The sequence below is a fragment of the Pantherophis guttatus genome, chromosome 3, assembly GCF_059756535.1.
Source record: "Pantherophis guttatus breed Tessera chromosome 3, ASM5975653v1, whole genome shotgun sequence".
Taxonomy (NCBI): domain Eukaryota; kingdom Metazoa; phylum Chordata; class Lepidosauria; order Squamata; family Colubridae; genus Pantherophis; species Pantherophis guttatus.
Genome location: NC_142065.1, coordinates 62,783,404 through 62,799,561, shown reverse-complemented (window position 1 = coordinate 62,799,561; position 16,158 = coordinate 62,783,404). Strand labels below are relative to the sequence as shown.

At 37.4% G+C, this 16,158-nt stretch overlaps 1 protein-coding gene across 3 annotated transcripts in view; it reads left to right on the top strand.

Annotated features, from left to right (window-relative positions):
* Positions 1 to 16,158, top strand: part of EPS15 (epidermal growth factor receptor pathway substrate 15) — a 62,053-nt gene that overhangs the window by 20,770 nt on the left and 25,125 nt on the right. For 2 of the 3 annotated variants that reach the window (XM_060689912.2, XM_034415071.3), the window contains exons 5-12: positions 1,622 to 1,717; positions 4,053 to 4,115; positions 6,601 to 6,726; positions 9,793 to 9,852; positions 11,335 to 11,535; positions 11,624 to 11,769; positions 12,433 to 12,589; positions 15,306 to 15,391. In XM_060689912.2, the coding sequence (XP_060545895.1) occupies positions 1,622 to 1,717; positions 4,053 to 4,115; positions 6,601 to 6,726; positions 9,793 to 9,852; positions 11,335 to 11,535; positions 11,624 to 11,769; positions 12,433 to 12,589; positions 15,306 to 15,391 (935 nt within the window). The remainder of the gene's footprint in view (positions 1 to 1,621; positions 1,718 to 4,052; positions 4,116 to 6,600; positions 6,727 to 9,792; positions 9,853 to 11,334; positions 11,536 to 11,623; positions 11,770 to 12,432; positions 12,590 to 15,305; positions 15,392 to 16,158) is intronic. The other variant, XM_034415072.2, reaches the window with a different exon arrangement.

Below are 16,158 nucleotides of genomic sequence, written 5' to 3'. Positions count from 1 at the left end.
ATAAATCTGTTCAAAGATTTATATCTCTAGGCCATCTAACCATTGAAGCACAGCATCGTTTATATTTAAAAAATCAGATATTGCCTTCAGCTTAGAGCCAGTCACAATGTTATGTACAATTTGAGGTGGGACCCTTCCCCCCCCTCCGTCACAATATGGGGAGGATACTATGCCCCATTTATACAGAGAGTGCCGGCTGATGCTGTCTGAGGTGTAAATCCTATTCAGGATTGTCCATTACTGACGTAGTAGTTCAAAGTCTGGCACCTTTTTTTGTGGGGTCACTTATATGTCTATCTATGTCTGGGCGTTCAGTGTTAAAGTTGTTGGGCAGATGTTGTGTAAGTGCCAGTGGGGACTTCCTGGATTTGAGTCCTCCAGCTGTATATGTAGTTGCTTCTGGGTAATAAAGTAGCATTTCCACTTTCCCCTCATCTTGTTTCTGTGTGTATGTGTGCATGCATGCTTGGAAACACAGATGAATTGTCTATGCTCTGCAGTGAGTCACATAATCAGGAGGGAGCAGGCATAGATTGGAGCAGTCAGCAAACTTCTGAGAAATTACTTAACTGCCTCTCCAGTAGGAATGCACTGGGGGTAGAGAGTCTGGAATATTTTGACCTCTGCTTGGCCACTGTATTATATGAGCACTCACCTTAATAGACCTTTGACCTGATTCAGCATAACTCTTACAGAAAAGAAGATGGACAAAGATGCAAATAAAACTTCTCATTAAGTTTCATTAAGTCTGCACTCCTTGTTATGTTGAGCCTAATACCGTGATAGCGAACCTATGGCACACGTGCCACAGGTGGCACACGGAGCCATCTCTGTGGGCATGCACCCGATGCCCAGGTCAGCTCCACCATGCATGCCCGTGCGCCTCCCTCTGGCCAGCTGATTTTCGAGTCTCTGCCGAGAGACATGCGCACATGCGCGGGGATGGGAGGGTGTGGCGCCTTTCCACACCTGTTCTTTGTTCCAGGAGGCTTCAGGGAGGCCTGCTAGCACAAAAACGGAGGGTTTTGGGTTTTGGTTAAAGGCGGCTTCCAGCAGGCCTGCTAGCACCAAAATGGGAGTCACATGCACGGGGGCGGGGGGAGCATGGGGAGGTCACGCATGCACGGGGGTAGAGCCTGCGGAGCGGCATTGCATTATAAGTGTTGGCACGCACGCGTACTTTTGGCACCCGAGGAAAAAAAGGTTCGCCATCACTGGCCTAATAGATGGGAACAAAATACATTGAGCATTGTGTATTATTAAAAGTCTCTAAAACAAAAGAGAAAGATTACAAGCTAAATAATAATAAATTATACAATTAAGCCTTTTGGAAAATGTGCAGTTTCTCATAGTATAGCATAGAAAAGTTTATAAACAGACAAGAAATTCTGTTAATTACATGAGCCCTCTGCATGCCTTCCTCTTCCAATTTATACTTTAAAAACTATTTAGGGAACAAATCCCATTATTTTGCAAACAAAGTATTTTGGAAAACAAAAACAAACTTCAATTCATATCAATGCACAATGCAGTGCATAAAAATAATTTTAATGTTTCTGATTTGAATGAATCATGCAATGTCTATAAAACTGTTTTATGTTACTTTCTTTTTCCTTTATAGGAATTTTTTGTGGCTTTACGACTTGTAGCCTGTGCACAAAATGGATTGGATGTTTCGCTGAGTAGTCTTAACCTGCCTGTCCCTCCACCTAGATTTGTAAGACACTTTTAAAAAATTAGTTAATCCATTACACTACAACAGAAAACTGTTCACTGACTTGCATAGCATGCACTCACAACAACTTTAAAAATGTTATGTAATTGTGTATGTCTGGATTGTGCCTTAATTGTTTAATGATGGAAGATTTTTTTTTCAAACGTTTATTTTATTCAAAAAAAAAAAAAAAAAGGTAAACCTACAAAACTCCAAAAGATTAAAAACAAACAAACACAAACACACAGCAATAAGACATTTAAAAAATGCATTGGAAAAAAAAGAAAAACTAACACCTATAAACATATTATCCCTCCTAGTTGAATATTGATTGATACATTACCACAATATTAATTTACCACCCTTTGCAAAATAGGCTCAAAAGATTTTTAAATTACTAAATCAATTTGCAAATTAATAGCATGTCATCTATATACTATATTAATGACAAAACAGTTAACAGGGAGAACAATAATGATAAAAAAAGGCAAGGTAAAAGTTTCAGAAACCTTTGTTAACAACTGTTATTGTAACCAGCTTGTAGAAAATTTTGTCATCTTATCATCCCAAATCATCCCAAAAATTAACGGTAATTCATCCTGGATCAAATATCCATGTTTGTTTTTTTAATTCCATCTTCTATCAAACTACTGTGGCCGAAACTAATGCTGTTCAGTCCATGCAAATCACTACATACATTATTCCCTTAGTATAAATATCTGCTACCCTCTCTGCCCTTTAATCACAATTTTTTTTTCTGGATTTACTAATTGTTTTTATATCACTGTTGTATAGTTTTTTACTCTGTGCTGTCCAGAGTCATGAGATGACCAGTCATAAACCGGTAATAATTAATGAATGAATACATACATACATACATGCAGAACATAAGCAGACTCAAGATTGGAAAAAGGATGACCAAAGTTGTTTGATCTGAAAGAGTGATTTAAACCCTGCATCAGATAGGGTTTGATTCTTAAGTTCCACATAATTTTGAAATTTCAGCAATTATCTAGTTCCTAAATCTAAGGTTTTATTTCAAGAAGTATAAAGATTTGTGATTATGCTTGTCCCAAAATCTACACTTCGAAAATTGCTTATGTGCATGATTGTTTTTTCACAGAATTCTTTTCTAGTTGCAAACTGGCATTATTCAGTGAGTTTATGCAATTTCTCTTTTCTGTGAACTCTTGCATTTCTAGGAACTTTATTTTTTCTAATGTCAGAAAAAAATGTCTAGTTTTCTTATTAGAAGATTTTGTTCACAGCAGTTTATCTTTAGAATGCTCTGTATATCATTTATTTATTTTATTTTATTTTATTTTATTTCTATACCGCCCTTCTCCTGCGGGACTCAGGGCGGTGTACAGCCAAGATAAAACATAGCATATAAAATTTTAAAAAACAATTTAAAAAACAATTAAATAATTTTGGCCCAAAATTTAAAACAACCCAATTAAAACCGAATTCAATTAAAAAACTGAGAGGATGGGATCAAGCCAGCCCGGCTAGATGGAATAAGTGTGTTTTCAGGGCCCGACGAAAAGTCCGGAGGTCTGATATCGTGCGTATCATAGGGGGCAGGACATTCCAGAGGGCAGGTGCTGCCACAGAGAAGGCTCTCCCCCTGGGGGTCACTAGCCGGCACTATCTGGCCGACGGCACCCTGAGGAGGCCCTCTCTGTGTGAGCGAACCGGTCGGTGGGAGGCTATTGGCGGCAGAAGGCGGTCTCGCAAATACCCCGGCCCTAAGCTAATCATGGCTGAGTTGTAAAAATAATTTCTGGCAGTTACCACTTATCCACCAATTTTCTCCACTCTGTACCAGAGCAATTCTTGGATCCTGTCTTCTGCAGAATATTATCATAATTCTGCATTTTCCAGTTTTTGTAGCAATTGAGAGAAACCTTCATTATGTCAATTTACCATTCAAAGTTCATAACTGCAGGATAGTGGCCCATCTTTCTCATGCACATTAAATAAATAAGAAGACATTTGGTAGGATGGCTTTTTTTTATGCTATAGCATGGTTAATGACAGGTGGCATAAATAATCTAAAATAATCCTAGCAGCCTATTAAGAAAGATCCAAACACATGCCTGTAATAACCTGGAATGATTGGCTTACAATGTATATATACAGATGTATATATACAGTTTAGGAGAGAAAGATAATTCATTTAAATATTTGAATTATTTTCTTGTGATCGAATGAGGTATTTGAATATGAGTAGAAATAAATGGTGGCACTGAATGTGAAAAAACAGGTTTATAACAAGCAATTTAAATAATACAAAATAGATATTTAAAACAATCTTTTTTATTTTCTTTCCTATTAGAATGATTCCACAAGTCCATTATTATGTGGCGGAGCTCCACCTGATATCCCTTGGGCTGTTAAGGTAAATAAATTAATTGTGCTAAAGCAAATGCTCTCAGTAAATATGCTTCATGGTATCAGATTCTTTCTAGAAAAGGTTTTCCACTTTCCTTGTTTTATGCATTTTTTTCAGAACAAAAGCCAGTTTGGTATAGTGTTTAAAGTGCTGGTCTAGAAATCAGAAGACTGAGTTTTAGTCCTGCATTAGGCATGAAAGCCAGCTGGTCCAGTCATTTTCTCTCAGCTCATCTTCCCCACAGGATTGCTTTTGTTGTGGCGAAAGTAGGAGGAGGAAAGAAAACTAGATATGTTCACTGCCTTGAGTTGCTTATAAAGTAATAAAGGTGGGATAAAAACCAAATAAAATCAATCTAACTCGGCAAACAGGTTTCCTTTTTTTTATGATGGTGCCTTGCTGTGTTGTGATTTGGCAACTAAGCATAAAACCATAACCATTTCACATGTATTGGATACTTGGAAATGTGAGGGTGTTGCTTAGTTCTTGATCATGTATGAAACCATATAACAGATATGAACTGCTTTGTAACTCAATCTTAAAAATATAGCTTTCTTGAATAAAAACAAAGTTGTGTAACCTCTTAGTTTCTGGCCTTGATTATGACTTTCTGGCCACTATTCCATTGCCAAAATAATTCGTTTTCTTGTCCCTATATTCATAGACATCCTCCGTAAATTCCTGCTTATTTCCATCATAGGGTCCTTATAATTATTGTCCAAATACTTTAATGGACTCAGTATCAGTATTAATGGACTTTAATAATCTCAGTATCTTAATACATTGAATTTTCTTCTCCCAACTTTGTACAGGTAGTCCTCAAGTTACAACAGTTCATTTAGTAACCGTTTGAAGTTACAACAGCACTGAAAACTGTGATTTATAATTGATTTTCACACTTATGACCATTACAGTATCCCCCATGGTCATGTGATCAAAATTCAGTCACTTGGCAACTGAGTCATATTTATGACGGTTGCAGTGTCTTGGAGTCATGTACTCCTCTGCTACCATCTCACAAGCAAAATCAATGGGAAAGCTAGATTCACTTAACAACTGTATTATTAACTCAACACCTGCAATGATTCACTTAACAACTGTGGCAAAAAAAATCATAAAATGGAGCAAAACTCACTTAACAAATGTCTCACATACCAACAGAAATTTTGGGCTCAATTGTGATTGTATGTTGAGGACTACCTATAGATCTTACCTTTTGAAAGATTCATTGATATCTTCAGTAACTCTGCCTTTTTTTCCTTTTGATACAAACTCATTCCAAATCACCTCTAGGGCCCAAAATATGTCATTTCTCTTTAAATACAACTTCAGGCCTCTGTCTTTTCTGTGACACAATCTCTTCCTGATAGCAGAATTGCAGTAGATTTCTTGCATACAATATCCTTTCTTCTTTCTTTTTTCTTTTTCTTTTTCCCTTCTGTTGCCTTCTGTCAAATGGAACTGAATCTCCCAAAAGCAGTATTCATTTCAGTGTATTTCTAATGCATAACGCTTATTAAAAATGCTGACACTAAACTTTGGTGTTAAAAGCCACAAAAGAGGGAACCAAAACAGGGATTCAGAAAAACAAGGAAATCTCTGCTATATTCCAGAAGACTGAAGTATTTAGCTCTTTGTATTTAGCCTAGTAGTGATGGTGTGTTGATTGATGGATGGAAAAGAGAAAATTGAAAGCTAAGAGGTAGGAAATGGAATAATCTATTGGAATTGGCACCCTGCTTTTAGGAGATGGAAGTATGTTATAGCACCACATTATGGATTCTACTTCTTCCCAAACCTGGCATTTAATCTGCGCAATCCTACTACACTGGAAATAATTAGGAGTGAGCAAGTGATTTCTGTGTATTTTACACATTCTTCAGATATGCAGTAATGTATTCATTTATAATTTTAAAAAATCCAAAATAGTTTATTGAGACCATCCTCTGCCTTTCAGATGTAGAATGTTGGCCACTGAGGAAAAGAGAGAAGAATGACTGACTCATAATCCCAGGTTGAGACATTATAATTGGATAGATACAATTTATCCTGCGGTTTCAAGAAAAATGAAGAAAAATACATATTTGTACATTTGCATTAATCAATTTTTTTTAGCTTGTAAACCCAATAAGTGAATATTTTAGGGGAAAATATTTATGTTTTACCTGTAGTTTGCTTTAGAAACACTGAAATCTCATAAACAAATAGGGCTTAAAGTATTTGGAATATTTGATGTTCATATTTGTACGTTGTTTCAAAGTACTCATACCAAATTTCAAGCAAAATTTCTAAGAACAGTTCCTCTGATTTCTTCCCTTGCTGTCCTATTTTCATTTCCTCTAATTCTCTTGAAACTGCTTTTGTTTGTCAGGCTTAATTAGATTTCCTAAGAAGGGTGACTGTATTATTTTTTAATAAAATGTTTTTTCTGAATTTTTGCATATACCAGCATTATAAATTAAGGATAGCTTCTTAATGCCCTTATAACCAGATAGAAGATAAGGCCAAGTATGATGCCATCTTTGACAGCCTGAATCCAATGAATGGATTATTGTCCGGTGATAAAGTGAAACCTGTTCTCTTAAACTCCAAGCTACCAGTTGATGTCTTGGGAAGGGTAAGAACAACAAATAATTTCGCAAACCGTAATATTTCTCCTGTTGAATTCTATAGTTAAGAGTTGAATAAATGTACAATCATCCCTCCTTACACCTATCATACTTTCATTATTCACAGCCACCTAAGGAGAGTCATTAAAAGGGGGATAGCAATAGCAATACTGCTTCACAGTGCTTTACGGCCCTCGCTAAGCAGTTTACAGAATCAGCATTTTGCCCCCAAAAATCTGGATCCTCATTTTACAGACCTCAGAAGGATGGAAGGCCGAGTCACCTTGAGCCAATGAGAATCGAACTGCTGGCAGCCAGAAGTCAGCAGAAGTAGCCTGCGGTATTGCATTGTAACCACTGCGCCACCACGGCTTGGGTTAGAAAGATTAGTACCATACTAGAAGTTGGGCTCAAGATTGCAGGTTTTAGTGATCTTGGACAGAGTACGGATAACCCTTGCTTAACAACCATAGTTGGGACCAGCAGCTTGATCCTTAAGGAAGACGTCACATGGTGTTGATGGACTTATGACCTCACTTCAGGGGTGGAATTTGACCGGTTCGGACCAGTTCGCACGTACCAGTAGCGGCGATTTTAAATGGTTTGCTGAACCGGTAAAAACCAGCCCTGGTTGGCCCCGTCACCACTCACCCCTGCCCGCCATGTGCAGCCCCAGGACATCTGCCCTCTCTCCTGGAGCATTGCTGCTGCCCCAGAGCTTGCCTTAGCCTCTGCAGCCCGCTGGCCCCTTAGAGCAATGCAAATACTGCTTTTGCCCTTCTCTTTCTGGGCATAGCGCTTCTGCTTGTTGGGACGCTTCCCTGAAGCCGGGAGCTCCCTGGCCAGCTGCTTTGCTTTTTCCCTCTTTTTGGGAGGCTCGCGGGAGGCTTGCACAGTGGCACCGGCATGGGGGAGGCAGGCAATCCAGACGCCCCGTGCTGGTGCTTGTTTGGTGCAGCTGCAGGCAAACCAAGAGACAATGGGACGAAGGGGCTGGTGCATTGGGATCGCCTCTGCCTCCCCCTTCTGCTGGTGCCACCACACAAGCCTCCCATGAGGAAAAAGAGGGAAAAAGCAAAGCGGCTTACTGCAGAGCTGCTAGTTTCAGGAAGTGGCCCAACAGGCAGAAGCGCTGCACCCAGAAAGAGATGGGCAAAAGTCATTCTGCGCTGAAGCAGAGGCATTCCGAGCTTTCAGTGTATCCCAGGATTGCAATGCCGAAAGCTTGGAATGGAGCCGTTTTCGTGAAAGGCAGGAAAATGGGGAAGGGGATTTTCCTGCCTGTCATCCATTCCTGAGGCTCAGCACAAACTGAGGGAAGGATGATAGGCAGGGCAATCCCCCTCCCCATTTTCCTGCCATTCGCGACAAGGAGTGGCTGGGAGGGGAGGGGCCAGGTGAGGCGTCCCTCAATATGAGTGATGTCGAGTTGGTCATGCCCACCCAGTCATAGGACCCCCACCAAACCATGCCCACAGAACCAGTAAGGAAAAATTTTGAATTTCACCACTGCCTCACTTCCTCCGCAATCATTAAGTGAATCACCCGTGGTTGTTAAGCAAGACATCACATGACCAAGACTTGTGATTTTATTGCTGGTTTCTCCATTGACTGTCCAAAGCCGGCTGTGAAGCATGTAAATGGTGATCACATGGCGGTCAGCTGCTGTGACAGTTATGAATGCCTGCAAATTGCAAAGTGCTGAAATCTTGATCACATGACTATTGGAACACTGCAACAGTTGTAAGTGTGAAGACCATTCATAAAATTACTTTTTCAGTGCCATTGTAACATCAAACGATTGCTGGGCAGCTGTTAACTGAGTGTAACTTGGTAGAAAGAAAAAGTTGTTGACAGTTGTTGATTCCTTGCTTTCCCCTTCGGTAGCTGATCTCTAAATCATTAAGAATTTTTAAGGGCGTGCATTAACAGGAGAGTTAGTTTGGTGCAGTAGTTAAGGCGTGAGACTAGAAACCAGGAGACCATGAGTTCTAATCTCACCTTAGCCATAAAACCTGTTGGGTGTCTTTGGGCCATTTGGACTCACACAGCCCTAGGAAGGAGAAATTGGCAAACTACATCTAAAAAACTCTTGCCAAGAAAACTGCAGGGACTTGTCCAGGTAGATGCCTGGTGTCAAGATGGAGTCAAAGGATTCCTCCTCCAAATGCATTCTTTAGGAAATACTATTTTTGTTTCTTAAAGTTATATGTTTCTCCCCCAACCATAAAATGAAATTTTCTATTGATGTATCTAATAAAAGATTTTGTTCACATACTATATAGTCTTAATCCCAAAGGTTTCACTTTCATGTATATGTTGTACATATGTTGCAAGTAGCGGGGTGTTGTCTCTCCAAATATAGAATTATAATGTGAACCACCGTGCTGCTAAATATTTCTTCTGCCAGTCACGTGAATTACGTTTCAGCAACATATGGAGATTCAAATGTGATTTTAAAAAAATAAAACATTCCTTTCTCAATAAGGATGACCTTTTTTAGTACTTCATTGTTACATAAATGGCATGAAAATTGCTCATCTGTATTAAAATGAAAATGAGTTCAGGAATAGGAGAATAGCACATAGGAAAATAAATTTTCTACCTTGTATTTTCTTCTAAAGTATTTTATAGGGAGAAAAAAGAGAGGGTGTTTTGATGGATGGAAACATTTCTTCCCTTGCTAATTTTCACCTGCTCCTGATTTCAGCTTTAATTGGATGTTGTGATGTGGGAAAAATTTCATGGAACAATATGAAATGTATGATTTTGTCTTGAAATGAGTAATTTATCTCTAATAATAAATGATTGAAAGGCCACTAGGTCATTAGTTTGAATTTTTGTTAATGTCATTAAATAAAATAATAAGCATATGATAAAGTTAAGGCATTTTCCCTTAAAGCTTAATTTTAACCTTTAACCTCTTAAAAACTATTTGATTACTGGTGATGAGAGTATGTCACATTCACATATGTATGATCTTTTAAAAATGTAAAGAAAGCAAATATCATTTGGTAATTGACAGTAATTTGAAAATGTAAAATATTTCTTGAGATGGGCTTTTTGTTTGTTAGGTTTGGGAGTTAAGCGATATTGATCACGATGGAATGTTGGATCGGGATGAATTTGCTGTTGTAAGTATGAATTTATATATTACAGAATTTCAAAACAGTGTTTAAAATATTTAAAGAAGGCATAATGTAGTATTTCTTGATGCATATAATTATTTTGAGGAAGAGCTATTAAGGGATTTTAAAAATGTAAGTTCCAACAGTGATGGTTCTTTTAAAAAATGCAAATTTTATCTTTTATCTAATGTGATATTGTTTTCCCATCACATGATGCCTCCATAAAGTGTTTTAAACATTTTATTCAACTGGTTTCTACTTTATTTCCGAAGAGTTATTGAAGGCTTATTGACACATTAGTCAATAACGTGTCAATTATTCCTTTCCCAGAAGGGTCAGATTTACTGTTTACTGTTTAAGTCATGTTCTTCAGTATTCATTTTATCTACAAAGCTGATTTCCTTGTTAACAACATATATAATGTTCTAAGCTACAGAAGGATATAAATGTAAAATTACACAGATATATTGCATATTTAGCCTATATACAATGCTACATATTTTGCCATACCAGATAAGGCTTTTAAATTGTGTTCTATGTAATTGTTTCCAAGGCTCCTTGTGGGTGGGAGGTGCCATATTTCAGGGTTTTCTGCTCTCACACGTTCTGTTTAACATGAGGCTGCAGATGGTCTATTGGTTTGGGATCTTCAATATGGGAATGTACTCAAATAAACATTCTCAACCCCAGGCCGACCAGGTAATGCTGCCAAACTCAAGTCAGTCCTAACAAGTCTATGGTTGTGGTTTTTTGACATCTCCTTTTCCCCTGCTAAGGATATTTCATATTCAGTCTTGAATGAGTTGCACGTTTCACCCTTTGGAACTGGTTGTTCCAGGAGTTGTCCTGGATTCATAGCTCCTGCTCAGAGAATGGGTGGCAGCTATGGTTAAGAAGACCTTTGAACGAATCTATTCAGTCAACCATTTACACCCTTATCTGGACTGTAAGGCACGTCAGTCAGTCGCTCAGTCTTTATTCACCTCAAACTTAGACAAGTGTAATGCATTCTATATGATGCTGCCCTTGAAAACCACTCAGAAGCTACAACTGGTCCAGAATGTGGCAGCGTGGATAGTTATGGGCATGCCTCATCTTGCTCACACAATACTTTTGCTTCATGGTCTGCACTGGTATCATTAGGCTTCTGGGTGCAATTCAAGGTGCTGGTTAAAATTAAAATTTGACTCTTCCCCCAGCTTTGGGTTGGAATGAATGGCAAGTACCCGTGTATTTTAGGGTTGGTTTTATATGCAGTCCACAGTTGTTATATAATTGAACAGCCTTATAAATTTAATAAAATTAAATAGTCTATTGGCTTTGCTTTTTAGCTTTACTATCATTTTAAATACAGTAAATGAGCAGAAGAGTAGCTGAAACAAAAGGAAGTAGAAAACATTAACAGCTTTATCTAGCTCAATTACTATGAGGTTGCATAATAACAAACTAATGTTTGGTCCATGTCTTTGACCAAAAATGTCTATTCAGGCCATGTTCTTGGTATACTGTGCTCTTGAGAAGGAACCTGTGCCAATGTCCTTACCTTCAGCGTTAGTGCCACCATCTAAAAGAAAAAGTATCAGCATTCCAGTTGTCGGGCAGTCAGTGCCACCTTCAACACCCAACAAAGAGTGTAATCAGTCCATGTTACCTGTCAGCCTATTACCATCCACATCATCAGTAACACAGGTACCTTTGACAAAGAGTAGTGTCTCGATCTGTTGGGGTCATGAAGTGTAATTGAAATGTAAAATGTAGCTATTGCTTTACTTTGTAGTGGGTTGTATCACCTGCAGACAGGATAACATATCATGAAATCTTCCTGAAAACAGACAAGGACATGGATGGCTTTGTCTCTGGTGTGGAAGCTAGAGAATTATTCTTGAAAACTGGTTTGCCTTCAGCTCTACTTGCACACATCTGGTAAGAGTTTTCCCAGTATTTCTTGAAAAGAATAAAATAATCTAATTTCTTTAAAATGGATGAAAAATAACTAGCTATTCTAAATTTGGAATTTATCATTGTTTTTCTACATGTTTGTATTAAATTGTACACTCTAACCCGAGTTATTATATTTTAAAGAATTTAAATAACCAATTTTGATGCTTTTTCTAAAGTGCATCCTAAATTATGATATAAGGTACGTGTTTAATGTCACTCTTGGTGCCAATATGAAAATTTTGGCACTTTAGATTCTAAATAAAGAACTTTTTTTTTTAAATTGTAAAGATAAAAGACCTTGTACAGAATAAACTTAGTCAAGTGGCATAAAATGCAATAATAAATATGTTACCTGATTCAAAATGTACACTATAAATACTTAGCTTAGTTGTATTGGGTTGCTCTATCTATTCTTTTTCTTTTGAATCTCAAAATTCCCAAGTCACAGTCATTCTAAAATATAATGGTATTTATTAGAAGCCTATTATGATGTGTGAACTCAGCTATTATGAACAAATGGAATGCAACATGTATGGCTAGATTTCAAAATTAAATAGCTTTAAAATAGTAATTTTTAATCTAGACAACATGTCCATGGTATGAGAAATTTTATTAGTCATTTTCTTTCTCTAATGGATTTTACAGGGCTCTTTGTGACACAAAGGATTGTGGGAAGCTTTCCAAGGAACAATTTGCTTTGGCCTTCCATTTAATCAATCAGAAGCTGACAAAGGGCATCGATCCTCCTCAGGTGCTAACGGCAGACATGATTCCTCCATCAGAGAGAACTGCTTCACAAAATGTGAGATTTGTGACATTTCATAAAATGTGGTAAAGATTGGAGTCTGATTGGGAGTTGTACTATGTGCTTGAACTTGGTATCTCAGATAATAGTAGATATAGAAACTGATTAACAGGAACACACAAACTCTGCTCATATTATTGATAAACCTTCTTTCATCTCACTAGCCAACCAAGCAGATACAAGTTGTTTGTTTAAAATAAAATGAAAACTTAGACACATTATTAGAAAATGGATATTTTTTGACTTTTGCAAGCATAAAATTGTTTCATTGAGTGCTGATTATATCTTCCTGTTCATATTTTAGAGCTGATAACAATTCAGTTCAAAGACCAGGTGGATTAAATGCTAATAAATTACTAGAGTCAATTCCATGTGCATCAAAGCATGCATGCAGACTTGTTCTCAACATTGCAATCAATGGAAAAGACAAATAAGATATTATTTCTGCTACATATTATGCGAGACACATCGAATCATAAATTTCTGGTCTCCTTTATGAAATATTCTTATTGAAGAAATTCTATGATTCCTAAGATGTTTATTTTAACAAGGACATACTGAAATAATTTCAGTATAAGCAGGATAAATTTATATGTTGTGTACTTTTGTGGCATTGTTCCATTTCAAATAATAAATACCAATAAAAAAACAAAATGTTAACATTCTCCTGGTTTGATAATTGAGCTTCTTCTTGGTTGTGCTAAGTCATATTACCCAAATAATTGAACTCCTTGTGAGAAATTACACTCAAAAATTCTTCATTTTGTTTGACTTCTACAATACCAGATTTATTTTTGCTTTATTTTGAAAAAAAATTGCTTTTATTTCTTGCTTTACTAATCTTTTTATATGTTTGCTTTCCTCCTATGTCTTTCCTAGTTTGGACTATATTTTCCATTCTGCACCATTCTGCTTTGCATCTTTATTATACTGTCAGTTTCTTAAATCTGCCATCGCAAGGTTAGAGATTCTTCACTTTTCCAATATTGATTGTGTAGTAATGAGCATCTTTTTCATATCACACATTTTCTTTTCAAACAGCAGAATGTCACTTAAATTTCCGAAAGAGCTGTGCTATTCTCACATCACTGTTCTCACTTCAGGATGCTGCATGTGTTTCCAAAATTGACAGAATAACGTGCTGTGCACTTGATCTTGATGCCTGCTGACAATAACAACATATTTTATAAATATTTATATTTCTTTCACAGTTGTTTGGGCTTAAATATATGCTCTGAATTTAAGATGCATACCTCAGTTGAATATTTACTTTTTATTATCAAACAATAAATGAATTGTGAAGTGTTAATGCAGATGAGTAATAGCATGTATATATGAACGCACTAAACCTTAAGCTTATAATAAGGCTGTAATTGTACTGTTGATAAGGGCAGAAAGGTTTAAACCTGAAATACGAAAAATAAAAATGAATGACAATGCATCTTTAAAAAGGTGATTCTACAAACAGAAGTCTTTCCTTATTGAGAATTAGGCTTTGTCCCTTTGCTTCACTATTCTTATTGGGAGATAAATATCACATATCCTTGTGTCATTGGTATAATGAACTGTATGTATTAACTAGTGCAACTATGTGGTTTACTATTGCAAGTTTTGAAATATGAGCCTCACAAAAATTCTCAACTGAGAAAAAACAATTATCAAGGAAAACTCATTGCCAATAAATGAATCAATATAAGTATTATGGAACACTCTGTTGAAACATACATTTATACCTATGTAGCAGAATAGACTAGTCCAGACCTGGGCATTTTATGACCCCCAGCCCACGTCCAGCCTTTTGGCTGTTTCTGTCCGGCCTGCATGAAGTCAGATGGAAATTAGAAATCAAATGCTTCATAAGTACGCCATGGGGTGGGAGAAGAAGTCAAATCAGATCCGGCTCTGCACATCACTGTGTGGTCTTTCAGTCAGCTGGCCAGTTGCAGGAGGGCAAGAAGAGAAAGTACTTTTCTGCACCTATTCAGCACTCACTCCTCTGGAGAAGCCTTAGGAGGCAGTGGTAATCAGTGTGTGAAGGGACTTAGGCTTGGCCACCCATTGTCACCTTGGTTAAAGCGTGTCCTTGTAGGCACAGCTGGGAACTATTGGTTCTGCCTTCCAGAACAGTCCCAGTTTTTCATGTGGCTCCTTGGAAAAATTAATTGCCCACCCCTGCACTAGTCTGTTTGATTGCTATGTTATATAATTTTACCATCTCAAAACTGATGAAATGAAAGGAAGTGGCGCAGTGTTTAGGTGGCGCAGTGGTTAGGGTGCAGTACTGCAGCTACTTGAGCTGACTGCTAGTTCAGCAGATCAGCGGATCAAATCTCACCGGCTCAAGGTTGACTCAACCTTCCATCCTTCCGAGGTGGGTAAAATGAGGACCCAGATTGTTGGGGGCAATATGCTATTTAGTATACTGTCTTTGGTGTAAGCCGCCCAGAGTCCTCAGAGAATGGGCGGCATAGAAATATGAATAATAAAAATAATAATAATAATAAAATAAACTCAACTTACCCTTTGAAGCTCACCTTCTGTTTGGAGCTTATCAAAAAATAAGCTTTATGTTTAGAGCTTTTAAAAAATTAGGCTGTACTTTTTTTTTCTAATCTTAAATTGGAAGCCAGTTAAATTTTTCCCTCCAAGACGATTAGAGTATCTATTCTGGAAGCAAGTACAATCAAGCCATATTTTCTTGTTTATTTTTCAGAATTTACTACAGCCAAATTCTGCAGCAGATTTTTCTGCAATCAAAGAGTTAGATTCCTTAAGCAATGAAATAATTGACCTTCAAAGGTAAGTCAAAGAAATTTACACTACAATTATAGTGATCTTTAATGTTTATTTGTTTTATTATTTAGCTTTATAAGAGCTGCTTCAGGGAGCATAGGTTGGGGAAAAAGCCAATTTTTTTAAAGACTGTTTAAAAATATGTAATTTTGATGCAGTCCTAAACTCTGGGCAAAGTGGGTTATTTCAAAGAGGTGGCACCATAAAGAGGGGACATGAAATATGCCTGCTCTGTCAGATCTTCCAGAATATACAGAAGTAAGGAGAGAGATATGGTCCTTCAGATAGCCAGGCTCTATGCCATAAATGCCTTTACAGGTTATAACTAGCATATTTAATTGCAACCAGAAGCATATTGGTAATCAGTGCAGCTCATGCAAAGAGGTGTTACATGTATGTATTGAATTTTGCCCATAACTGTTCACATGGTTGTATTTTGGACCATCTTCACCTTCCAAGTGATCTTCAAGGGGACCCTCCTGTAGAGCATATTGCAATAGTCACACCTGAAGTAACCAAGATATGTGTGACTGTGAGAGGACACCAGTCCCTGAAATGGCTCAGTTGGCACACCAGATGAATCTGCAAAGGCCCTCTTGATACGTGCTTATGGATAGGAGTTGTGAGCCTAGAAAAAAAAAAAGCCCAGATTGCACACAAGCTTTGTATGGGGGAGAACCATTCAGATCATCAATTGAAAATCACCATCATCAAGAAAAACAATGTACCTATAGCCACTTATTCTTTTAAGGGTGAGTTTCAGCCTGTTCTTC